General features: G+C 41.2%; 1 protein-coding gene and 1 long non-coding RNA gene across 2 annotated transcripts in view; one reads left to right on the forward strand and one right to left on the reverse strand.

Annotated features, from left to right (window-relative positions):
- The window catches only part of LOC148188311 (uncharacterized), a 103,556-nt gene that overhangs the window by 64,945 nt on the left and 14,847 nt on the right, over positions 1–23,764 (forward strand). Inside the window, exon 2 of the long non-coding RNA XR_015777982.1 lies at positions 3,333–3,461. This is a non-coding gene — a long non-coding RNA (uncharacterized LOC148188311). The remainder of the gene's footprint in view (positions 1–3,332; positions 3,462–23,764) is intronic.
- rftn1b (raftlin, lipid raft linker 1b) overlaps positions 1–23,764 on the reverse strand; it is a 140,255-nt gene that overhangs the window by 60,355 nt on the left and 56,136 nt on the right. Inside the window, exons 3-4 of the mRNA XM_042490029.2 lie at positions 16,062–16,239; positions 970–1,078 (exon numbers count right to left, since the gene is read on the reverse strand). Coding sequence (XP_042345963.2) covers positions 970–1,078; positions 16,062–16,239 — 287 coding nt within the window. The remainder of the gene's footprint in view (positions 1–969; positions 1,079–16,061; positions 16,240–23,764) is intronic.

Below are 23,764 nucleotides of genomic sequence, written 5' to 3' on the forward strand. Positions count from 1 at the left end.
CTGTTATTCTGTGTTTGAGACTCTTTTGGCCACTTGGGCTTAAACTGTAACTTTTAAGATGATGTTTGAATGTCTGATGCTTTATAATCCACCTCCAGCTGTAGTAGTAGTAGTAGAAACCTGTCAACACGTCTCATATTTGAGGAGACGCAACACAATCAAAGTTGTAAAGTTACCACTAATTCATACCTGACAACTCCTGAAATACACACATGCGTCACCACCACCCCTGTGTTTTCTTTATCTTTTTTTGAAGCAGCAATTACATAAAATAAGCAACCCTTTTTAGTGTCACTCCTCCGGCATGGTGTGCTTCATTGGCAGCTGCCTCTGAGCGTTCTGTGACAGGCTGCAGTTAAAAGCCTTCAGCCTGACAGCAGCGTGCTTACAGGCAGGTTTAGCCATGTGGTTGATCCAATAAAATACCGTTGTAAACATACAAACACGGCATCCTCTGAACCTTCAGACAGGGTGACATGCTCAACAAAGTAATTTGAGTTTGTCAGCAGGCTGAGTTTTTGAGATTTTTTGTTTCACATGCGCCTCTACTGTACGTCTGCTTGGAATCTGTTGATGCTAGAATATGCTAGAATATGAATATGAATATGGATTTTAGGAAATTAAGGACTTAGATAGGACCTCTGTTGGGGGTACAGGGTATCCTCCACTTAAACTTGCGTGATAAACAAGCTCTATTTTGATGGACTTTGGCAACTTATGAATACTAGAAGTACCAAAACAATTCTCTATTATTTTTTTGTGAGTTAGAAAATGGTTGGGGGGCTGCCCGGCACCCTATCGGGGCCAAATTTGGCCCACAGGCTGTGAGTTAAATATCACTACACTACGATTCCTCTGCATTCGTCCCTCCCTTTCTCTTGCTCCCATCCTTCCTTCCCTGCATGAGTCCTTCCAGCTGGGAACAACCTGACAAACCCCTTCAGCTTGGCATTTATAAAGCAGACCTACCTTCTTGACGTAGCCCTGGATGAGCTCTGGGGTGGGCACCTGCTCGGCAGACAGACACTCCTCCAGCTGTAGTTTGTACGGTGCGCAGACAGACTGGCTCCTTTCCACCCTGCAGGCAGGCGACACAGTGGGGAAGAGAGAGGACAATGAGTTTCAGCCTTTCAGCAAAACCAGCCTGCTGGTCAAATGCTCCCGGCACACGAGCGTACCCATGCATTCAACCTACATTTTAAAACATTACATCCATAAAACATCCACAAACAGGCATGCTTTTCGCAAACATCAAATCTATAATACAGAAATAACCCCCTATCAACAAATTACACTGCATCAAGAAGCTTTGCTAATGTTATTGTTGCCCTGTGGGGGGCGAGAAAAAATACAATAAAACACTTAAGTGAGACAAAGATCCACATGGATGAAAGAAAACACACGGGGAGCGCAGAACGCAGGAAATTCAATGCAAATCTCGTCCTGCCCCCCTGCCTGCAGCCCTCCCTGCCGAGGCCATATCTGTATTTTGAGCGGGGAGAATCTATTTATATGGTGTTGTATTTTCCTTTTCTGTCCTCTGGAGGAAATCCCAGAGCTAGCCCCGAGGAGACGAATGCCCCAGCTTCCACCTCCGCGCTTCTCATCCTGTTGACAAGGGGAAGAAGCCCCACCCGCCCTTTTCCTCAGTGTGCTTTGTGCATATACAGCAGGTGTGTGTGTGTGTGTGTGAGGGCTGTGTGTGCGCTCTGCGAGGGCTCTGGCTTTACACGGACACCTGATGTGTGGGAGGGTAAAAGATGCGTGCATGCTGGTGTGTCTTTTAAAGGCTGTGCTTGCAGCTTCCCAGTTCATGCAAAGACTCCCAGTGAGTGCACATACATGTCAGTGTGTGCATGTCAGCGCCTGTGTGTGTCTTCTTGATGCTTTATCACTGTGATTTTTCCGTCATTCCCGCCATGATGAGTTGTTTGGATGAGCTATTTCATGTATCAAGTAATAACAATACTTTGGAAAATAGTAGCAAGCCAACAGTTTAAAGTAGGGATGCAGGTTAAAATTGGCACATCAGCAAACAACGGCAATTTCGGCACTGGTTGTATATGAACTTTTCTGCACTTACGACAGTGATTATATGAGTTTAATTTGTTAAAATAGGTCAAACTTGCCCTGGTTTTGGCCATTGTCTGGATTATCTCATCATCCAAACCTGTTAAAGTGGGAGGAATGTTACACTTTTTCTTCAAAATTTGTTGCATAAGAATGAATATGGCGTGACTTACATGTAGCCTAGTTTAGAGTAGCTGTCTTGTTTTGCCCAGTGAATGTGTACATTTTAAAGAACATTATATTTTATGTCCGCAGACAGTGGGCCATCAGGGTAAGAGTAGGCATAATATGTTAATTCCACTACAGAAGACACTTGAGGTTGTCTGCAAATTGGTGGAAAAACATACGTGCGTCTATCGGTATTGGCAGTCAGAATTTGGCCAATATGAGTACGAAAATATCGAAATATTGGAAATCAGCAAAAATCCAACACCCTGTAGTCGTAGTTTAAAAGAATTCTTTTTGGGAAATATGCTTTCTTGTCTTGCAGCTGTCCAAAAAATTGTTCAGGGCATAACTGCCCTTTTTACATTTGGATTGTGTCAGTAAGTGAACTTAAGAGGTTCTGTTACTGAAAGCTGATATTACAAACCAGGTAGGGAGGGTCTAACTAAAGAGGTTTTTGAGCTGCATTATAGGAAGTGTAGGATCCAGTGTCTTTGGATCTTGGCCCATCAGGATGGATCGTCCCTTTAATTTGCATTTTTCATGAGAACAGCAATAACACAAGTGAAGATAATATGAAAAAATAAAGTTGTAAACAGTGTTTGGGTTTTTTTCCCAGGAAAATAACACTGAAGGAAACATTTGGCATTTCATTTGCTCTCTTGCTGTTAAGTGACAAGACTTTCATATCTGTGTGCCAAGTATGAAAAGCTGGAACCAACAGCGGGTTAGCTCAGCATAAAGACTGGAAACATGGGGAGAAAAGCTAACCAAGCTCTACAAGCATAGGCAGTTTTATTTTGGTGTCACTGAGCAAAAATACCATAATAAACTTTGCCCATATTATAATTCCTCTTGGCTGTTTTCAGACTTTAGAAAATGTAGCTTGTGATGAGACATTATGGCCAGTCACAGGTCATTTCAAAGAAAGGGCGTTTCTATTGGTTGATAGAAAATGCAGATGCATGTGCATTGATAATCGTTTAGCCTAACAAAGACTCACTGCTGCAGCTAAAATTCACATTTTTTATAGCTGACGCTGACTAACGTTGAGCCTCAAATCACAGTGTGTCCTCTGTCTGTCCCCTCTCCTACAGACCACCTTGCCGGGAGGAGAATGGGCAGCAGCTCCGGAGATGGACCCCCAGTCAGTGGCTGCAGCAACCTGAATCCGGCCAGCACAAACCCCCCGGACAGCCTCGAGTCCCTGCTGGGTCAGCCAACAGGTTAGTCCCAGTCCTGCTGCTGGCCACCACTTTGCTGTTTGAGTTTTTATACATAAAAGACACCAGCCTCTCCTAGTTTGTCCTCAGAGAACCTGATAGCAAGATAAGCTTTTTCTGATGTTCTCAAAGCTTGATGAGCTTCACCGACTTCTCTTTTCTGCCTTGTCAAAAATATGCCAACATTTCAGTTTGTGTGTCAATTTCCTATCTGAGTAAATGTTGCTAACCTGAATGATTATGTCTTGTTAAAGTGCGAGCAGTCTTTAGTTTTCCCACGTGAATCAGAGTCCCACAGTTTGAAAATCACTGCATTATCACTTTAAACCGTGGACTAAGTCTTTCTGTTAGACTTAACAGTATAACCAAAAGCCCTCAATTATGTCATCCATTCAAACAACAGCAACAAAAAACGCCACAGTCACCACACATCTACTCTGCTGTCACTGACACCCGTCGCTATGCGTGTATCGCTGTCGCAGCACACAGCGGAGCAGAAACTGGGCCGAGTGACTCGTTAAGAGCAAACTTCACACACTCTGTGAAACATTCATTACAACGAGCTGAGAGCTACGCAAGTGTCGTTTTTTCGCAGCGTCATAACATTCAAAGGCAGAAGCCTGGTGGCACTGTCAGAAAAAGGTGGATGTTTCCCCTGTTAGTTACGAAACAGATCAGAACCAACCAGCTTTGTGCTTCAGGCAGAACCTCAGGAACGAAACAGAGACAGAGATACAGACAAACAGCAGGGTTTGTGCAGTATAGTCAAGTGCAAACCATTTGCTGTCTTTCTTTTATTGCATTTTGAATTATCATACTTGCACTACAGACCTTATACATCATGTTGCTGGTAATATTGTACGGAGAGGTCTGCAGATTCCCTTGGTGCTGCGAGTTAAAGGGTAACTGGTATTTTCCCATGTTTTTGTGTCTTAAGTGATTAAAAGTAGCTGTAATTTTCTGAGCTGGTCCAGTATTTAGCGAGAGGGCTACAGCCGGCAGTGACAAAATAGGCTGCAATGTAACTACTTGGGGCATTTGAGCACACTCAGTTAACATTCACAAAAAATGCCACTGACAGGCTCATAATGTTATTCTAAGAGTCTGACAACATTATGCAAAGGATCCTTAAGAGACAGACCTTTTTATAAACTCTTTGAAACCTGAAGCAACATCAGTGTCCACTAGTATTAAAACATTTTAACCCTGAGCACATTAGTGTTATTTCTTTTAAATACATGGGTGAAAAGTTAATAAGCAACTTGGTAGGAAATGTTACACAAATTGAAAGAAATTAGTAGATTTAGAAAATTATTTAAAAGAAAAAAGCAAGGTAAAAACATATTTATAATTATTATAATTACATCTTTAAACATTGTAATGCAGAATTATTCTAATTTTCTTAAGCACTTTTTATACTTTAATTTTCATGATTTTTTTGTTCCGTTTTGGTGTTGTTTTTTTTTTTTTTTTTTTTTTTTTTCTTTACAAATTTCTTGCAAATGTTTGGGTCATTACTTCTGTCCTTGCTCTTTGCCTTCCTCCTTTTTAAGAAATCATGCCAGTTTATTGAGGTGTCTCAATCCAATCCTTTCCATAATATTGTAAGACACTTATCATAACCTGAGCCTGTCGGTGGCGAAAACAGCCACTTTAAGTGTACGTACATTGATGGTGCACAGTGCCCTGAATATTTACATTGCAGCCTGTTTTGCTGCTGCCAGCTGCAGCGTCTTGATCAATACCGGACCAATTTCAAAAATTGTTGTTCCCATTAGTCACTTAGACACAAAAACATGTGAAAATAGGGCCCAGGTTGAAAAATACCAAAGTTAACCTTTAAAAAACAGCTTCGGAGGATTAAAAATGAAAAGCCCTTTTTTCATAGTGTTATAAATCCATTTTAGAGATAAATTAATACTTCAGTTTATCAATAAAATAAAAATGACTCAACTCTTATAAGGGTTTTTTTATAGGCCAAGAACTCTCACTTAAGCACAAGAATTTCAGTCCATTTTGTGCTATCAAATGTTTTGCACCGAGGTGTCACTTCTTTTTAAGCGGCAAATAACTCATTTTGGAATAAAACCCTGAATGGAAGGAGACTTCTGCAGACAGAGGAGTCAGAGAGGGAGAGAGGTGTGTGTGTGTGTGTGTGTGTGTGTGTGTGTGTGTGTGTGTGTGTGTGAGAGAGAGAGAGAGAGAGAGAGAGAGAGAACAACAATTCGAACAGTGCACTCAGTCCTGGAGGGAGGCCTCAGGTTAAAAATAGCAGCTGCATCACCTGCAGTCCATCTTCTCTGTGTGAAACGATGACTTTTCATGCAGCGTGCAGCACCGGCTGTCAACCTCTGAGGTCTCGTGTGGTTAGACTGGTGTCAAATGCCTGCTTGCCTGAGCGCTCGCCCACCTACCTTGAGCTCCCTCCTGGGTGAATACACCTGCTAACCCCCTCCTCCTCCCCCTCCCTCTTCCTTGTCTGCCCCACAGATGGGTCACATGCTTTGTTTCGCCATAGAACATCTTGTGTTGGACTAATCACTCCCACTGGAGCTGAACGTTCACATGGTAACTAATTGCGAATTACCTGTTAATGGCTTGCTTTGGGATTTGTTTTAGCAGTGTAGCGGCTACATCATTTGTAAATGTGCGGTTTCCAATTACCCTGTGTTCACTGGGGTATGGAAAGGGACTGTGTTGACATATTATTGTTTTTCAGTGGAAGTCAAACTGTAAAAAATGTCTACGACCAGTTCAGTGTTTCTTTGTTTAAACTTGAAAGACTGAACTGAACAAACAGGGAGCTCTAAGTGCTCATTGCTTTTGTGTTTCTGTTAATGGAGTTTGTCTGCTCAACCGTAGTCACTATCAACGTTCACAGCAACATACCAGGGATACAGATCTGATACTTAAAAGCCACAGTAATGAGGACTTTTAAGGACTTTACTTGAGACCTGTACTACTTAAAATGAAGCAGCTCTGTAAACTCCGTTCTCATGTGCTGATGTCAGACTGTGCTTATTCACAGTTCCTACCTATACATATGAAAAATAATACATTTTATTTTGTATATAATGTACGTAATTGTGAGCAGGTTGGCTGTGATCATGTAACCTATTCACTGCAGGCTGAGCTATAAAAGTGGCAAAGTTGACATTGGCAGTCTGCGTGGTGGAAGGGTCAAACAAACACAGGACTTCGACCGAGGAAAAAAGCCTCTCGTGTCTCGTATGAAACAAAAAGTCAATGTAGAGTTCACCTTAAATTGACATAATGTGGTGACGCCAAAGTATGATTTTGTGCTAATTTGTAAGATATCAAACCAACTGTTTTGTGAGGATATGTTTCTGAAGTTTAGCTCATAGGTTTGAAAGATAATTGACCTGAGTAATTTAAAATGGACTTGCGATTTGCATATGACCCTACTCCAGGTCTCTGCTAACTATACGTGCCATCTTGTCTGTGTAGCCTTTACTGCTGACACAGTCTTAACTGAATCACTTTTTGGGCTGTATTCTTCAGTAAAGATGTAGCTGAATCAAGAACTCAGATCAGGTTCTATATATTGTTTAAAGCGATCCTCGCCATAGAGTGACAAAGTATGCCTTCAGTAAAACGTTTTAAATTATTACTTTAATGTTACCTGTTTCATGAAATTGCCTGAGAGGAGCTGAATGGCACAATAAAAGCTTTCTCTCATGCAACAGAAAGATAGTCAAGGCTGAATAAAAACCATTTTCACATCATTGTCAGTGAATATGAGTGAAAATGTGAATTCACTCCTGTTTTTCGTGCATCAGGAGCACAGCCGTGTCAGACCTCTCACCCACCTCCATCACCCACCGCCCATCTATTGCTATGACGACACAGTCAGGGGGCAACTGAACCCGTGTTTAGCACTCTGCTACTGCGGAGCTTTAATAATAGAGCATACCTCTCCTAATGTCACATTTTCACACATTTGTGAATAATTTCACCGGAGCGAATCCCCCTCTAATGGTTTTCTAGTCCGCACCTCTTTATTTTCCTTTTTCTCCATCTCCCTCTCTCACGCTCTCCACCTTCTCCTCCCCTCTCGGCCCATCTCTCTCTTTCAATCCCTCTTTTTTCTCTGCCTGAGCATGCGGGCGCTCCTTGCAATTACCCAATAATGATGAATATATCCCATCAGACATTGCCTGCTGAACTGTAACCCTATTCCATCGCAATCAAATTGAACACCGGGAAATTTGACAGTTGACATTTTAAATTTTCAAACGGTCCAATCCATTCTGTCTGCATTGCAGGTTTTTTTTTCTTCTTCTGCTGTGCAGCAGGTTGTAACGGGGGAGGGGGGACCGCCGCCGGTGACAAATTGCCTTCTGAGGTTGCTAAAGTTATAACCCACTTAACCAGACATGTCAGTCAGGTGAAAGTGTTTTAACATTTACAGATGACATGCCACTGTGTGTACACAGCCTCTGTGTACTTCCTGACTGTGCACTGGATTCCTGCAGCGTCACCCCTTCCATGTAAAGTACCTTGTTGTTGGCTGAGCCTTTCACACTGAGGCTAATACTGTAGAGACTTGACTGTGATTGTGTCCGCAGACGTAGCGTGCATGCTAAATAAAGACGCCTGTGTAGCTGCTGTGTAGCTGCTGTGCAGCTGCTGTGCAGCAGTCAGCTCCTCTACCTTGACTTTTGCTTTGTTTTCAGTGCAGTCGCAAAAAGCTGTTCGTTTTGGAGCGACATATGAATGGCTGCTCGCTGTCATGCTTTCAGTCCCATTCACTGTATTCACCCCCCCCTTCCCTTCCCTCCCCCCTGTCTTCTTCTTCTTTTGATTTCTGGGTCTGACAGCAAAAGAGAACTGAAGAAGAGATGCTTTTTTTGGTTTCTCTTATTTCTCTTCCCTCATTTTCCCCTGGTGGAGATTTGGATTCCCCTGGGCTGGTGCTGATGTGAGCAGCTGTCTCCACGGTGACAGACACTGGAGATAAAGCCTGGGCTCCGCTTTCGGCCGAGGCCATCAAAGGATGGTAGACTCCTATGCCCTTTTCACTCAATATATCTCTCTTTCTTCTCCTCTTTTTTTCATCCCATTCAGCCTCCTTCTGTCTTTCTCTCTCTACTTCTTCAAACTACAGCTGTGATTTTCTTTTCCTCCACTCTCCACCGTCATGGTGTCTTTTTCTCCAGAGCTAGGCAAGCATGTCTTCTTTAAAAAAAAAGAGAGAGAGAGAGAGAGAGAGAGAGAGAGACACAGAGACACAGAGAGACACAGAGAGACGGAGAGATGCAGTCCATTCAGCTGTAGCATTTTCATACAGAATCAATATTTCTGTTGTCCAGTTTTGCAGCCAGCGAGGAGCCGCTGGACTGTTTGTGTGAGTGTCTGAGCATGCCGAAAGTGAACCTGAGGTGTTTTACACAACAGCATGGGAGGTGATTACTAATGCCCACAATCTGCAGGAAAGAAGGGCAGATAAGGTGCCATGCATTTTAACTATATGACCTTCTAGAATGTGGCTGACAGCCATATTTTTGCCCCACAATATGCCTTAGAGTTTTGTGTTTTTATGGGCATTTACAAAATAGGTGTAATATGAGTTGTTTTTAGGGATTTAGCTTTCCAGAAGTAAAAGTCGTGTTCATTTCAGTTAAAAAAAACATCAGGTTTTGTGATTTAAGGTAAAAGGTACGAGCCTGTGTTCATAAAAAGGAGACATGTCAACTATGTCTCCTCTCTGAGCCTAAAACTCTGTTCCACTAATGCTGAGCTGATAAAACATTTAGCAGTTTAAATGAGACTTTGCTCCTCCAAAATACGTCCATGTAGCTCGTTTGTACAAGCTGCTATATTGCAATATTTATGTAATTGTTAGGCCGTGACCTCTTGTTGCCTTAGTAATTATGACAGGAGCAAAGGAGGAAGTCAGGTAACGTAGCAGAAAGATGAGACAATCCTTTATTAGTCCCACAGCAGGGAAACATGCATCGTTATAGCAGCAAAGGGGATTGTGCAAAAACAAGAAGCATCACTAAAGAAAGCCCTCAAAGCTTTATAAGAAGTGTACTGTATTAAAAAATAACACAATATAATTATTAGACAAGCAGAATGGCTTAATTTAAAAAGAGCTCATTGTGTCAGAGTGATAGTCTCTGCAGGAAAGAGGTCGGGGGGTAAAAAAACACAGGACTTTTGTTCATTAAAGCTGTGACCATTAATGACCATATATGAGCTATTTTGACATGTAGGTATGACACTGTTATGTGCGGTATTTTAGGAAATGCTTCTGTATTCACGGGTGGGAACCAAGGACTTCGGTGGTTGTGTGTGTTGGAGGAGTTGTTTCTTTAAATCCTTTCCTGGGCTGTACCTGACTCTGAATTATGCCTGTTAAATTAGTTTTGTCATCAAATACAAATATTTGGCAATTATTTTTTTCCATGTAAGTTTAAAAGTTTGAAGAGGACTCAGTGGGACATTCAGTGTGGCAGTGGCATTCATGTGATACAGTAAACAAGCTAACAGCGCTAACAAAGGGTCGGCAATGTCCAAGAACAGTTTTCGCAGACAATATATAGATAGAGATATCAAACAAAAGCGAAAAAAAGAGACTGTCATATTAAGTTGCTGTGACCTGTAAATTCACCACTTCTAAGCTGGAGAGAGAAGATAATATTTTCTCAGAGCGTTACAGTGCAGAGTCTCTCCTCATCTGTGCTGCTGCCGGCATGGCCGAACCTCCCTGTACCAAAGAGTAACGTGAAAGTCACGAGCGCTCACTCTGTAGTAAAATCTTGGGACCAAAATGTCCAGGAAGTGTGCTGCACACCAAACTGACTACCAAAAAACAAAATGAAAAAAAAAAAAATCTTGATTTGAAGCAGTCTAACTCTACTGAGGGGTCTCTGACTGATGAGTTGAATCTCTGACTTCCAGGGGGCAGCCCTAATCCTAATCCTGTCACTTTTGGGATACTGGGTCTGTTTTGGATGAATTCAATTGTTGGGCTGTATTTTTTGTCCCAATTTCAGTCAGTGCATTTACATGGACACGATTAACACTTTTATTAGGTTTTCGGAGTACTCCTTTTATGTGTTTGAGAACGTAAACAGCATTTTTCTCTTTATGAGAAACCTGAATATGTTAGCTGGAGTACTCTGAAAGACATACGCAGAATGGGATAACCCGATTTCTCTGTGCTCATGTAAACACCATATGGGGTTATGTAACTGCAGTCAGTGATGAAGAGTTCTGAATTTGTGCTCAACGTCTCCCTTAAACACCCAATCTGTGTGGACAGATTGGGTGTGGACTGTTTTTTACTAATAACTTTCTTATTCTTTTAACCTTCTTGTTTTTATAGTGCACTTGCACACATTATTTTGCAAAGAAATGGGGATGTCACCTTTCTGGTCCATTTAATTGGGATGTAAACTGCTCCGATCCTCTGAATCTAATCCTGCAACTCCACTGGGTCCCCCTGCGCCTCTCAGGCTCCACCTGCCTGGCCTCTTCACCTGGCCTTGCCGCCGTGTCTCCTCCTTCCCTCTCCCTTGACCCCCCCCCGCCGCCAGCGGCCTGCTCTCCAGCTCTCCAAGGTCGTGTACACTTCCTGGCTTCTCAGACTCTCACCTGCCCGCCTGGTGGCCTCTCCATCTGAGCCCTCTGCCATATCTCCTCCTCCCCTCCCCTCCGTCTCTTTATTTCTCTCACTGACATATGCTTGTGAATTGTATTTTGTCTCCCTTTATGTCTTTGTCAACAACTTTGTGTTTTTCACTTCTTAATCTCAATGGAATCAACCTCGTTAAACAGACGTTTAAAAAAAAAAAAATCTTAAACGTAACCAGACCTTAACCAAAGATGTGACATATCAGAAAACAGTGAAGCATTTTTTCTGTGGCAGTCGGTCGTTTTGTGATAAACTGACAGGATGATTTTTCTGACATTAAGGTCTGAGGACTTGATTTAAGGGAAACATGACTTAATGTGAGATACTCTTTTAACATTTACCTTTTTAATGAAAAACTTCATCTCGAAAGAAACACAATCTTAAAGAACCGAGACGCCTCAGATAAGACGACCTGGACATGAGGAGTAAGACTATGAGGCAACAATTTTTTAAAGAAAATGTCTTTCTGTCAAAGACTTCAGTTTCTTCCTGCAGCTGTCAGGTGATTGACAGTAAGGGAGGCGTACTCTTAACACCTTGCACCTCGCAACTCTGGCAAAATTACAGTAAATAATGATAAAAACAGAAATTCTGACAAACCCAAATGAAGTTGTCATGTTTGCTGTGAGGAATTATCTCACGCTGTTGTAGGTTGCTTCTCATACTGTACGACAAGAAAAAGCAAGAAATGTTTTCTCCCTGATATCTCCAACAAACACCAGCAGGGATGAGAGAGGAGAGAGGCGCGTTGGCACTAACTGACTTGGAAACAGTTTTTCCTCGGGACACAATTTCTGAACGCTTTCACTGCACTTAAAACTTTAAATTATCATCAGCATACATTTGCACGAAGCAATTAATTGCTTTCCTTTTAATTTATTCCATTATGATTGTATTATTTTTACTGCTCTTATCTTGTGTTATGTTTCTGTTTATTGCTTACTTTGTATTATATTTTTCTATTGCTCTGTCGAATCCTCACGTTTTCAGTTTAGTTCTCCCATGAGGATCCACAGAGTTCTGTCTTATTTTATCTTAAATTCATCTTTTCACCAAATTCCCCCCGGTCATTCTCCATCTCCCTTCTGAATCGCATCCTCTATTCATTAATTTTTTCTGAAAACAACAACAACAAAAGCCTCTCACAGCGAGTCTCTCTTTAGTTTTTGTTTTATGTCCTCCGATTCGTTTTTCTTACATGATCAGTTTGTGGTTGCAGCAGAACTGTCAGGGCACAGCAGCTCTGATTATTACACTCCTTACTCTTGGTTGCTTGTAATATTGGGTATTGGTTTTTCTGCAGTTATTGTACTGTCGCTGTGGGTGAGAGCGTTAGCTAAATGACTGAAATGTCAATGTAGATTAGTTGCAGTGGAGTTGTGTTTGTGCACTGCAGTGGAGAAATTACAGAAATGGTTTGTCGGTGTTCAGAAATGTGTTTTAAGCTGTGAGGAGTCTGTGGGGGAATCCACTGGCGAACACCAGAATAGGGAGATTTATCTTGAACAATGTCCTGATTCACATAAAGCTTCAAATACAACCCGATCCCCAGAATAAACGCTGGCATCGTGTCACAGATACGTCACATTTGAACATCATTATAATGTCATTATGCAGATATGTTAAAATATAGCGACAAGTGCATAGCCATAGCATCATGTGACCGGTAAAAGCCAAAAAAGTGTTTCAGTTTTGTGAAATATTACTTTTTTCGAATCGCCTTAAATACCACCTCATGCAAATGTAAAAGCGTTTTTTGGCATAAATAGTAGTATTTCAAAATAGACATCTTCCCATTAGACATATTTTATATTTGCAATTTCAATTTGTGCAATTTGAGGGTTAATGGAGATCCGCCTTCTGTATCCGTGGTTTGCGGCAACATCCAATGCCAACATTTTCTTCTGGCAATTGTCCTGACACAGTACATGCGCGAGATGAATTTAAAAGCAACACGAAAAAGTATGTGAGCTCATGAAACACTCCAAAGAAGAAGGATGAGGTGCTGTGCTCTAACCTCCTCAGAAAGGGGTAAGATGCACACACACACAAACACACACACAGAGCAAAAACACACCCTCAGACACATCCATGCCCTGCAGCCAGGAAACAGTGTTTTGGTAAACAGGACTGGATGTTTGCTGGTCTTGAGAGCCAGACAGAGCAGCCACTGGGGCTTCAGCTGCCGGACTCCGCCTGTCTGGATGTCACGGCTGCCAGGAAGAAAAATACAAGAAAAAAAAACTTTTCCTCACAGCTTCAGTCTTTTTGATTGTCATGTTTTTACTTTAACTGACTTTACAGTACGTGGTCTTGAATAAGCTGATCAGGTTTCATGACCCCCGGGACTGTCAGACCCTTTCAAAACTGAATTTTCCCAAAAGCTACAGCAGAGTTTTTATACAAAAGTCTACAGAAAGTGATTTTTATAGGAGGCGAAAAGCCACCACCACTCACACCTGTCCATCACTCCCCTTACATGCCCTTCAACCACCCTTGGAGCCGCTCACTGGCGTCCTGCCCTCACCGTAACATGTGCCCACCCCCATATTTCCCAGGACAGAGGGGCTCAGAAACAGGGCTGCAGGGCAGATGTAGGGGGCGGCGGTGACTTTGGGCCATGCAGCCGGTTTTTGGCCGGAGCATTGAAAGAGCTGGAGATGGAGGATTGAGATTATTGCTGACTCAGGTCCAAATGCAGCTGCCCACATGACAGCTTGCTGAGCTACAAACAGATGTTGTGATGCTCTGGTGTAGATACTGAAGAAACACCGAAAGGTTGTGCGACTGATAAAAAACACAGCATAAATCTCCACTTGGTTATTTTTTTAAGTGGTAGCCATCGTGGACATCTCTGCTCGCATGTAACCCAGATTACTGAGATAAAAAAATAATAATAAATTCTGAAACATAAAACAGTTATAAACATGTATAATCATTATATAAATCATAACTACCCAGCCTACCACTTTTGATCCATTCAACATATGAAAATGAAGCAAAATCTGATTCCCTTCAAGTGTTTTTCTGCATAATGACACCAATTAAGGTGCATTAGCGTTTGCAACATATTTTCTTAAGTGACTGTAATGGCTGCATTATTTTGTGATAGCGGAGGTCTTATTCTCAGGGGTGTAGCTAAGAAGTCTGAGGCCCCTGAAAGATGATTTCCTCATGGCCAATCCCCCCGCCTTTGTTTGGTAAAATACATTTATTTTAATGAGGACCCTTTCCTTGAATTGTTTCAACTTTTCACCCCACGAATGACAGTGAGGAATATTACAGTAAAAATGCACCTTTGTGTGTACTTGTGGACATGGAAAAGTTGTCTGCAATACATGAATTTATTTTTTGCATTTCACTTTTGGTTACTTTTGAGTTGTTTTTTTTTTGTTTTGTTTTGTTTTTTTTACTGCATTTCAATAAAAGACAAAAACAATTAGCCTTAAATACCAGTGCATATATTTATACTGTGTGGTGGAAGAAGTATGCAATTCCTTTACTTGAAACTGAAAATACTGTGTTACAAGTAAAAGTCCTGCACTGAAACTTTACTTACTAAAAGTAAATATAATCAGAAAAAAATGTACTGGAAGTATTAAAAGTAAAAGTGCCCAATGCAAAAAAAATTAAATAAAGCAAAAACAACAAAACAACAACCCTATAATAAATAGAATATAAATGAAATAGTAAATGTCTATTAAAATGGTTGGCAATTAATTTTCTGTCAGTTGGCTAATTGATTAATAAACTAATCAATTACTTGAGTAAATACACTTGGTTACATTCCACCACTAGTTATACTGTATATAACCTTTACCCTCTTTGAGCAGACAACATAATAGAAATACTTTACTATTAATTCCCTACATACATTATCTCACCGGAAACCTTTAATGGCTCAGTTGTCTACAGAAACTGTAGGTGGATGTTGAGTTTCCATTAGCTCAGGCTGTATGGAAAGTAATGTTTAACCCTTTAACCTTCTTTCCATGGTCAAATACTTACATATTTAAGTCAAGATTCAAATGAAAAATGCCTTTTTTTCACCCTTTTAGATAACATCCCCGCACTTTTGTGCACCTATTTAATGTATGCCAAAGAAATTTTTTTAAAAAAATGGATCTCTTCATATTCTAATGACAAAATCTAATTGTGTTTTCTATCATTTTTTTCCCCATTTTCAGTTTTTTGTGGGGAGTTTTTCCTTTCCTGCTGTTAAGGTCAAAAGACAGAGTGATGTCATATGCTTTAAAGTCCTCTGAGGCAAATTGTGATTTGTGATTTTTTTGGCTTTATAAATAAAATTGAATGGAAGGTTTTCTTCCTGTAAAACAAAATATAATGTGTTCAAACGGAAGCAAGTACCGACCAGTTGCTACCAACAATATCACAACATCCATCCCTCAGTCAACCTGCAGCCGGGGCTGCTTAGCTAACTGGCAACAGCATGCAATGTCAGTGTGTTTTTGTATTCCCAAAATGCCTTTTTCCACAGGCCGCAAGCTAAAATTATTCACGTGAAGAAATGTTATCTGTATTTAACAGTTGACTGCTTCAACAAGTAACGTTACATGGACCACAGGGTCCCTCCATCACATCTGCTTATATCATGGGGGCCTGTCATGCCCACCTTTCAACAATCGAACCTTTGTTTTCATTTTCATAACAGTGCGGCTGAGGTCTTATTTATTCATTCATTCATATCTCTTTTGTCCTCATCCTGATCTAATGCTCAGGGTGCTTTAAGTGGAGCCTGTTGTAGCCGTTTGTAGTTTGTAATCAAATGTAAAAGATATGATTTAAATCCCTCCTGTAACTTTGCACCGATGAAATATTACATTTCATTGGGAAATATCTTACAGTACAGAAGCCTAAGACGCTCTAACTTCCATTTCACTTGGACTTAAATGGTTAAAAATTGCTCTCATGGCTCTTACCCATCGTTGAGTCGGACCAGTATGGCCCGGTAGAGCTGGTGCTGTGGGCTGTTGGACTCTGGGCCACAGGGGTGGATGAATGGGTGAACAGATGCCAGAATGAAGCCCTGCTGGTAAAGTTCATGCAGCTGTCCGGGCAGCTCTCGCACTGACGAGAGACGGAGCGTGGACGTCCCACCTGAGAGACACCAAAGGGGGAAAGAATATGTTAGATAAAAGAGTTTGCATGTAGAATGACTGAAATCTTGTGGAATTTATTTGGACACATTTGCTGCTGATATCTCTTTTTCACTAACATGGGACCGGTTCCATTCTGGTTCATGCAACAAATGTCATACCTTTTTTGAAACATAAATAGGTTCAGAACCCAAAATGTTGGCTCCTATATGGAACCAAAACTTGATAGGTTTTCCTTGACGCGAAGTGCAAACCATGATAGCATCAGTGGGCGTGTTGTTTTCTATAGATTAGAAAGATAAAACTGGGTATTGCATTTAATACTTTACTACATCTTCTTGCTAATAATAGTTGGACCAGTGTGATAAGCTGTGTTGATACTGCTGTTTACCTCCATCGTGTATTGTGTAATGTCCTCTGTTGATGATGTGTCCTTAATTACGATGGTTCAGTTTAAAACTGGTGGATACGTTTGCAGTTGTACATTTTCTTATGAAAAGTAATACACCCAAATTCGTACTTAACCCACGTAATCATGAGCTAGTAATTTGTGCATAACCCATATATTTTAGAAGGCTGCGATCACCATGTTTCATTTCCCTAAACCTAACCTCCGTTACTTTATGTTTATGACGTTAAGGACGTAACATCATACATGAGGCGTTAATTCATAGGATATCATACAGGTCGTTCTATGGGGATACGTTGCTGGATAACGCCAAGAATCCTGAACAGAATTGGTTCAAGAAGCATAGCTGTACCTGTTTTTGCATCAAACTTTCTGGACACAGTTTCCTGCTCGCACTCTGTTTATGAAATTTGAGTTCTCTGGTTCCTTGTCAGTCTGCAATAGTGGCGGCCACTGCTCATGTTCTCAATGTACTTAATCCTCTGTTTATTCTAAACAAATCCATACTGAATCTGAAAAGCACACTCTTTAGTTACAAGAAAGATTTTTTTCGTCTGTAGAAAAAGACACATTTGCTTTTCTTGTTGAACTTCCTGCAGTGCAAATCACTCAATTTGCAATAGCAAGTATTTAAATGAACATTTCTTGTCACTATGTCTTTTTTGTTGTCTACTTTTCTTCTCCTTTGGCCTCACAACCTCCATCTATACCCTCCTTCCTTTTCATGGACCTCTCCAGACCTCATCTTTCCCCACCTGTCCACCAGATGCCCTCAGATTTTCCTGCCATTTGCCAATCACCTGATCCCGCTCCTCTCCTCGCACCTGCCCTCTGGTGCCTCACACACTCTGTCCTTTGTTTCTTGACATGGCACCAACATCCAGTTAGTTTATATAAAGGGAGCACACTCCAGCCTTCTTGTTGCAGAGGAGTTTTTTTTTCTGCTCTGCCAGTGTCTGAATTTGTGTTTTCTCCGCTGTTGCACCTGGTTTGTGACATTTACTGTATGTACAAAAACATTAGTGAGAACAATTTAGCACCGATTTAGTTGTTCCAGCTTTCATGCAGCTCAGTGAGAAATACCCAGTGCACACAGTTTCAGGTGCCTCTAAAGCAAAGTGAAGAAAGGGAGGCACGCGGTGATGATGTTCCCCTGCAGTTCTGGGTATCCGGACTATTTTTGTCACACTAATTATGTAAATGACAGTCCTTTTTTTCATAGCAGTTAGCCTCTTTTTGATTTCTTCCGTTTAGTTTATGTGTGAGGTCTGTATTATTGTGGAAAGGCTCTGGTACAGACAGAAGTGATTTTCCACATTCTTTAACGAGAATACCAAACAAAGATGATGAGGCGGAGCGAAGGAAAATTGCCTTATACAAAAATAAAAAAAAAACACCACATGAAGATTTGCAATTCAGATCCCAGCACTGATTTTAGAGTCATTCCCGGTTTGTTTTGGCAATTAACATCACGCTTTTCGCTCCATCCCCTCAATCTGGGAGTTAATAAGAGTGGCTCAAAATCCAATCAGAGCTGATTGCTTCGGCTCTGTATCACGGCAGCTCTCTATATTCTGACACTTGCTTTGATTCCCTCTCAGCTCAACTTAACTGTCCAAGTACAGTGTGCAGGGGCCTGACATTAATGAGGTGCAATCAGCGAGTGGCCAGCTGCTTAAAACAAATAAAAGTTAGTTGCGTAAAGCCCTTTCTCAGCATTATTTTCTCCTGGCGGCCTCCTCACACGCCCCCGAGGGATGAAAACGTGCAGCAGACAGCCGCTGGTGATGGCCTGTTTCGGGGAGCAACCAGCTGTGTTACAACAAGCCACACGCAGCTTCTGTCAGGCAACATCAGCCAATCAGGATGTATGGTAATGAGTACAGGAAGGCAGAGTGGTTCAGGTTCAGGAATGGGTGCAATTAGATTAGAAAATAAAGAGCTTGATGGAGGGAAAGAGAGGAGGATGAGCAGGAAAGACTGAGGAAGGGAGGTTAAAACAGAAAGTTAGAGAGACCACGATGGAGGCAGCGCTTGGCCCCAGTTGCACGACTGCTAGGATCCCAGCAGCACGTTGTACGAGGCGACATTTACTGCAGGCCAAACAGCTGGGGCGCGTGGGAGAGCGCCAACACAAAGAGCTGGATGCAGAATGAGAGACCGGGGAGAGGAGAGGAGAGGAGAGGGGGGAGGGAGAGAGGGGAGCGAGCGGAGGTCTGGTTGTCTGTATGAGCTGTCACAAGACGTGGGAAATGCAGCTATGGTTAATTAGAGTCAATGAGACTATACAGAAAGAAACGTACGGATCCATGGGAAAAGTCAAAGTACAGAAGTTCAATGGGAGGTCAGAGAGAGGGGCAGTGTGGGAGGAGCGGCTGTTCTTTGTGTGTCTGGTCTCAGGTAGAGTCAGAAACACTGACCAGCATTACAGATAACTGCAGTAAAGTCCAGGACGAGGCTCGAAAAGCTGCCTTCAAGATGCTTTTGAATGCAGATGACTCAATATTCTGATTGTGGATCAGGGTTAATTTTAGCAGCTATTTTAGATTTAGTCTTAGTCTTTAGACGAAAATACTTTTGGTTACATTTTTGTCATTTTTTATCCTTCACAGTTTTAGTCTAAGATTGTCTGATTTAATCCATAAAAAGTGCTGGCATTTTAGTTAACTTGTATTTTATTTTTTATTAATTTTTCTTTTTAAATATATTGGTGAAATAATGTGATAAAATAAGTGACATATATAGAAAAGGTGAATAGGACAAACGCAATAGACATACATACATACATACATACATACTGCACACATACATACATACATACATACATGCAATAACATGAAGCAGTTATGATGTAGGATGTGTTTTGGCAGGAGTCCAGGAGTAGAGATTATAAATTAGATTATATTAGATTATATCTATTAGGGTATATGTGGGTAATGCATGTGTGCATGGTTTGATGTTTGTGAGACTGTTGTAGACATAATTTTTTCTACAACTACAAATAATTTCTAACACTTGCAAACTTGCATTTCTTTAGCTGAGTTTTTGACAGGTTTAAGGCATGATTAGTGAGTACACTGATGTCAAAATCTCTATTTATGGCCCCAAAAACGTATCTGAATTATCAGTCTCATCGTTGAGAAGCAGTAAAAATAACCTTATATCAGCCTGAATTCTTTCTAAATCTGCAACATGTTAGCCTGGAGGTTTAAACTCATGTCCCCTCAAAGAGTTGCTGATTAAAACTTTTAGCTCTGTCAAAGAAAACTGCTCTGAGTTCAGACTGTTAGCTACTACACACAGAGCCTCATACCTGCCTGCCAAACAGCAAATAAACCTCAAACTGTCTTGAGACTGTTCTGGACGTGCCTCAAAAATCTGCAAAATCTAAATGTAATAGTTTAGTACTACAACTTCCTATCATTGCACTGTATAAATAAAATTATTTAAAATTGTTTGTCTTGACACCATACAGTGCAGCTATTCTTCCCCACAATGCAAATGCAGGCATTTAGGGCCATATTCAGGTCAGTCTGTCATCTCACATTAAACTCCTGACACCAAACGGCACACACTCACACATACTGAGTGTTAACGTCTTGTTAATGTCTGCAAAGCAGCTCTGCACAACATCTGTGCCATTTGTTCATTTGGACAGTGCAAACAAGCTCCTGTGTTACTGTGATATAACACGTGGATCTGTTGTTCTGTTCATATACATGCAGTGCTGCTAATGTATAATTTCTACTGTCTACTGGTCTGCATGTGTTGACATTCATAGTGGCATTTCATACATAATTTATCTAAGAAGCCATCGAAGCATTTTATTGCAAATGTGTACTTGGTATCACCGTGGATGTGACAGAAAATAATTAGAATTTTTTGTGTTGGATGCATAATTGTATGCACATCACTTACAGGGCCAAGACTACGGGAAACCAACATTAAACAGAAAATACTGCATGCTCATTTTCTCCAGTTGAGTCACTAGTATTTGTATATGTAATGGGTGTTATGCAAGAAGCGTTATTCAAAGTTTGTTTAGTTTTTGTTTGTATCACAGTTTAAATTATAGTCCCCGTTGATTTCTGGTATTCACCAATGTTTTCATAGTTTTGCACTTTTAGGACATTTTTTTTAGTGGTTGAGAGCACTCAACCCAAGATAAGTCCCAAAATTGTTTGTCCAGGGCAAAGAAACATAACTTTTATAGTAGAAAAAGATCATTTTAACACAGTGTGAGGTACTTCTACTTTACTTGAGTATATTAACCCTTTGAAACCTGGAGCCACATCGCTTTGCTTGTGCTGCTTTCATTTGCCTTTCACAAGTATTTCACCTTTGAACTCTGAGCAATTTGATTTCTGTCTAAAACATGTAAAAAAGGCAATGAGCAGCTTGGTAAGAAATGTACCACAAACTGCAAAAAATGGAAAATTAAATGTAGAAAGAGAGAAAAGAAAAAGCTGGGGAAAAACTGTATTTATCATTATTACATATTTAAAGTTATGCTATTTTTAAGCACTTTCCCAGGTAATTTATATTTTTCTGTCTTTTGTTTTAATCATTTTTTGTACCAGGCTGTAGACGTATTTCTGCTTTAAAGTTGGACATTTTAATACAGTCATCTATGAGGATCAACTCGCTCTTAGAGCCAGCCTCAAGTGGTCATTAGAGGAACTGCAGTTTTTGGCACGTCTGCATTGTCTTCATTTTTCATCCTCGGAGGTTGTCGCTTGACTCCGCACACGTATATCATTCTTGTATATATTGCTGGATATCTACAGCTGACGTCCGTACAGTCGGTACATAGGCTGCTTGTGGCAAATAATTTTATGAATAAAGAGATGACAAATGTTTACAACAGTTGATACAATCAGTAATGCCAGTTTCCTGACCTTTCCTTTTAATGTCTTTTGTTTAAAAGAAAGGATGCATCAGGTTGTATCTCTAATCTGATTTCTGTCTTTTCAATATCTGTAATGGATTCTGTGCTTCTTTCAGAGTCAGATCATTATAATCCTTTTGCTGTGAGTCTGCCTTTACACGTCGACTAACCACGCTTTCTCTGGCAAACAAATTCAACCAACACTCATACGTGTTACATTGTTCAACCATTTTTGTGCCGGCTGTGTAACACAATGGTGTGGCGTGCTTTCAGGGTGCGTCACTGCATCATCAGAACAGCAATAGAGGACGAAAAAAAAAAAGAATTTCTGGAAGAAGCCTGCTAGCGCCAATCAGGAGGCGGCTCCTGTGATGTAGCTAGAGAGCTGATTCAGTTCGGATCCCATCTCTTCCTCCCGGGCACAAATCCAGAGGTTCATTGTGAAACCACGAAAGAAGCAGGAGAGGAAGGAGGGGAGGGGAGGAGGGAAAAAAATCATGTGCTGTCCCCTCGGGGCAAGTGAGTGCTTTGGCTAAAAATACTTCCCCAAATTTCTCAATCACACTCTGTCCTACTGCGCCACAATGCAGGAGCTTTAGAAGTTAAAAGGCGTGGAGGAATTAACACAAAGAAATAGGCCGCCATTGCACGTTACGTGAAACGTATCCCCCCCCACCCCCCACCCACCTCTGCTCCTAATCTCTCCCTTCCTCCACCGCTGGCTGCCTTTAGAAATGGAATTAATCCTTCTGTGATCTGTGATTTTGTTTTTCTTCTCCCCCCCATCTTCATTTTGGTGCGACACGAACACCCTGTCCTCTCCCCAGAGGGATGCTATTGCGTGTGTGTATGGTTCACGAGGCGGTAGATATTAAGTAGAAAATGAAACCGTCTTTGCTTGCTCTCTGATCCCCTTAGTTAAGATGAGTAAATAAGGAATGGTTTCAATTAGGCGGTGGGAACACAGCCGCTGGCGACTTCTTAAGTTGCCTTTAATCGCTGTGTGAGCTGCTAATAATCTCATCCAGAGGCCTTTAAATACACAGGCTCTACATTTATTTATCAGACCAATTTTTATTTATCGTGCCGTCCCCAGAGCAAAGTGTTGCCCCGTGCTAAGTTTCTCCTCATGCTGTTGTAAGGATGTTTACTATGCCCTGAAATCGTGTTATCCAAGGAGAATCTCTTTGTTTGCGCGGATGAGAGCAAATGAGCTGCCATATAAGCAAGTGTCAGCGTTGATGTTTTATGCTGTGAATATTTAGGCCTTTGAAGGGGAGTCTGTGGTCGATCACGAAGGCAATCTGGTAAACCTTACATGGCAAACTGGCAGCCAATTACTTCACTCAGTCTTTTTGTTTACCCTGGAAGAAAATTCTCTCTCATATCAACAGAGAAGAGCCCTAAACTCACAGAAACAAATCGCTTCGTGACAAATAATGAGAAAAAAGGGGCTTCTGGCTGACAACCAACAAATTGGTTTTCTGGAAAATTGTGTTAGCGCCGAGCCGTCAAACAGACACTGCCATTAAACACAGAGGAGGAAACAACGGAGGGGGAGATGTATGTATGAATGTATGAAGAGGGAGTGATAGCTGTGTCTTCAGGCTAATGGAAAGATCAGGGGACAGAGTAACTTTTATGTTTTGTGTGTATCAAGAGTTGTTTAAATGTTGTAAAGCCCTGCTGTTGTGTAGTCAGTGCCATTTAAAGAGAACACAACACAGCATCCAAAAAATGTAGAAGAAATGCTGATGCTGCAGTGATGTAGCTCAGCCTACAGACGACTTGTTGATCAAGTACATAGACTGTATAAAAATAATAGTCATGAGAATTTCACCCTTTGGTTTGTGCACTTCTGTTTTGTGCCTCAAGTTTGGCGTTGTTGCCATTGCCAACTTGGATTTTTGGAGACAGAAATGGTCACATTTTAGCAAGAGAGTGGAGACAACCCTAATGCTAGCTGCTAGCTTTGTTAGCACGGTGCATTACAGTTTATGGTTAACTGCAATAATGCTAATTCAGCATATTGAAAATGAAATAGAGGCTTAAAAGTGTAGTGTGTAGGATTTAGTGGCATCTAATGGTGAGGTTGCAGATTGCAACCAGCCAACACTTCTCCTGTGTGCCAAACGTGTAGGAGAACTACAGCGGCCGATGTGAAATTGCAAATGGTCCTGTCTAGAGCCAATGTTTGGTTTGTCCATTCTAGGCTACTGTAGAAACAAC

Source organism: Plectropomus leopardus, chromosome 11 (assembly GCF_026936395.1).
Source record: "Plectropomus leopardus strain MGB_pleo_1.0 chromosome 11, ASM2693639v1, whole genome shotgun sequence".
In the NCBI taxonomy this organism is placed as follows: Eukaryota; Metazoa; Chordata; class Actinopteri; order Perciformes; family Serranidae; genus Plectropomus; species Plectropomus leopardus.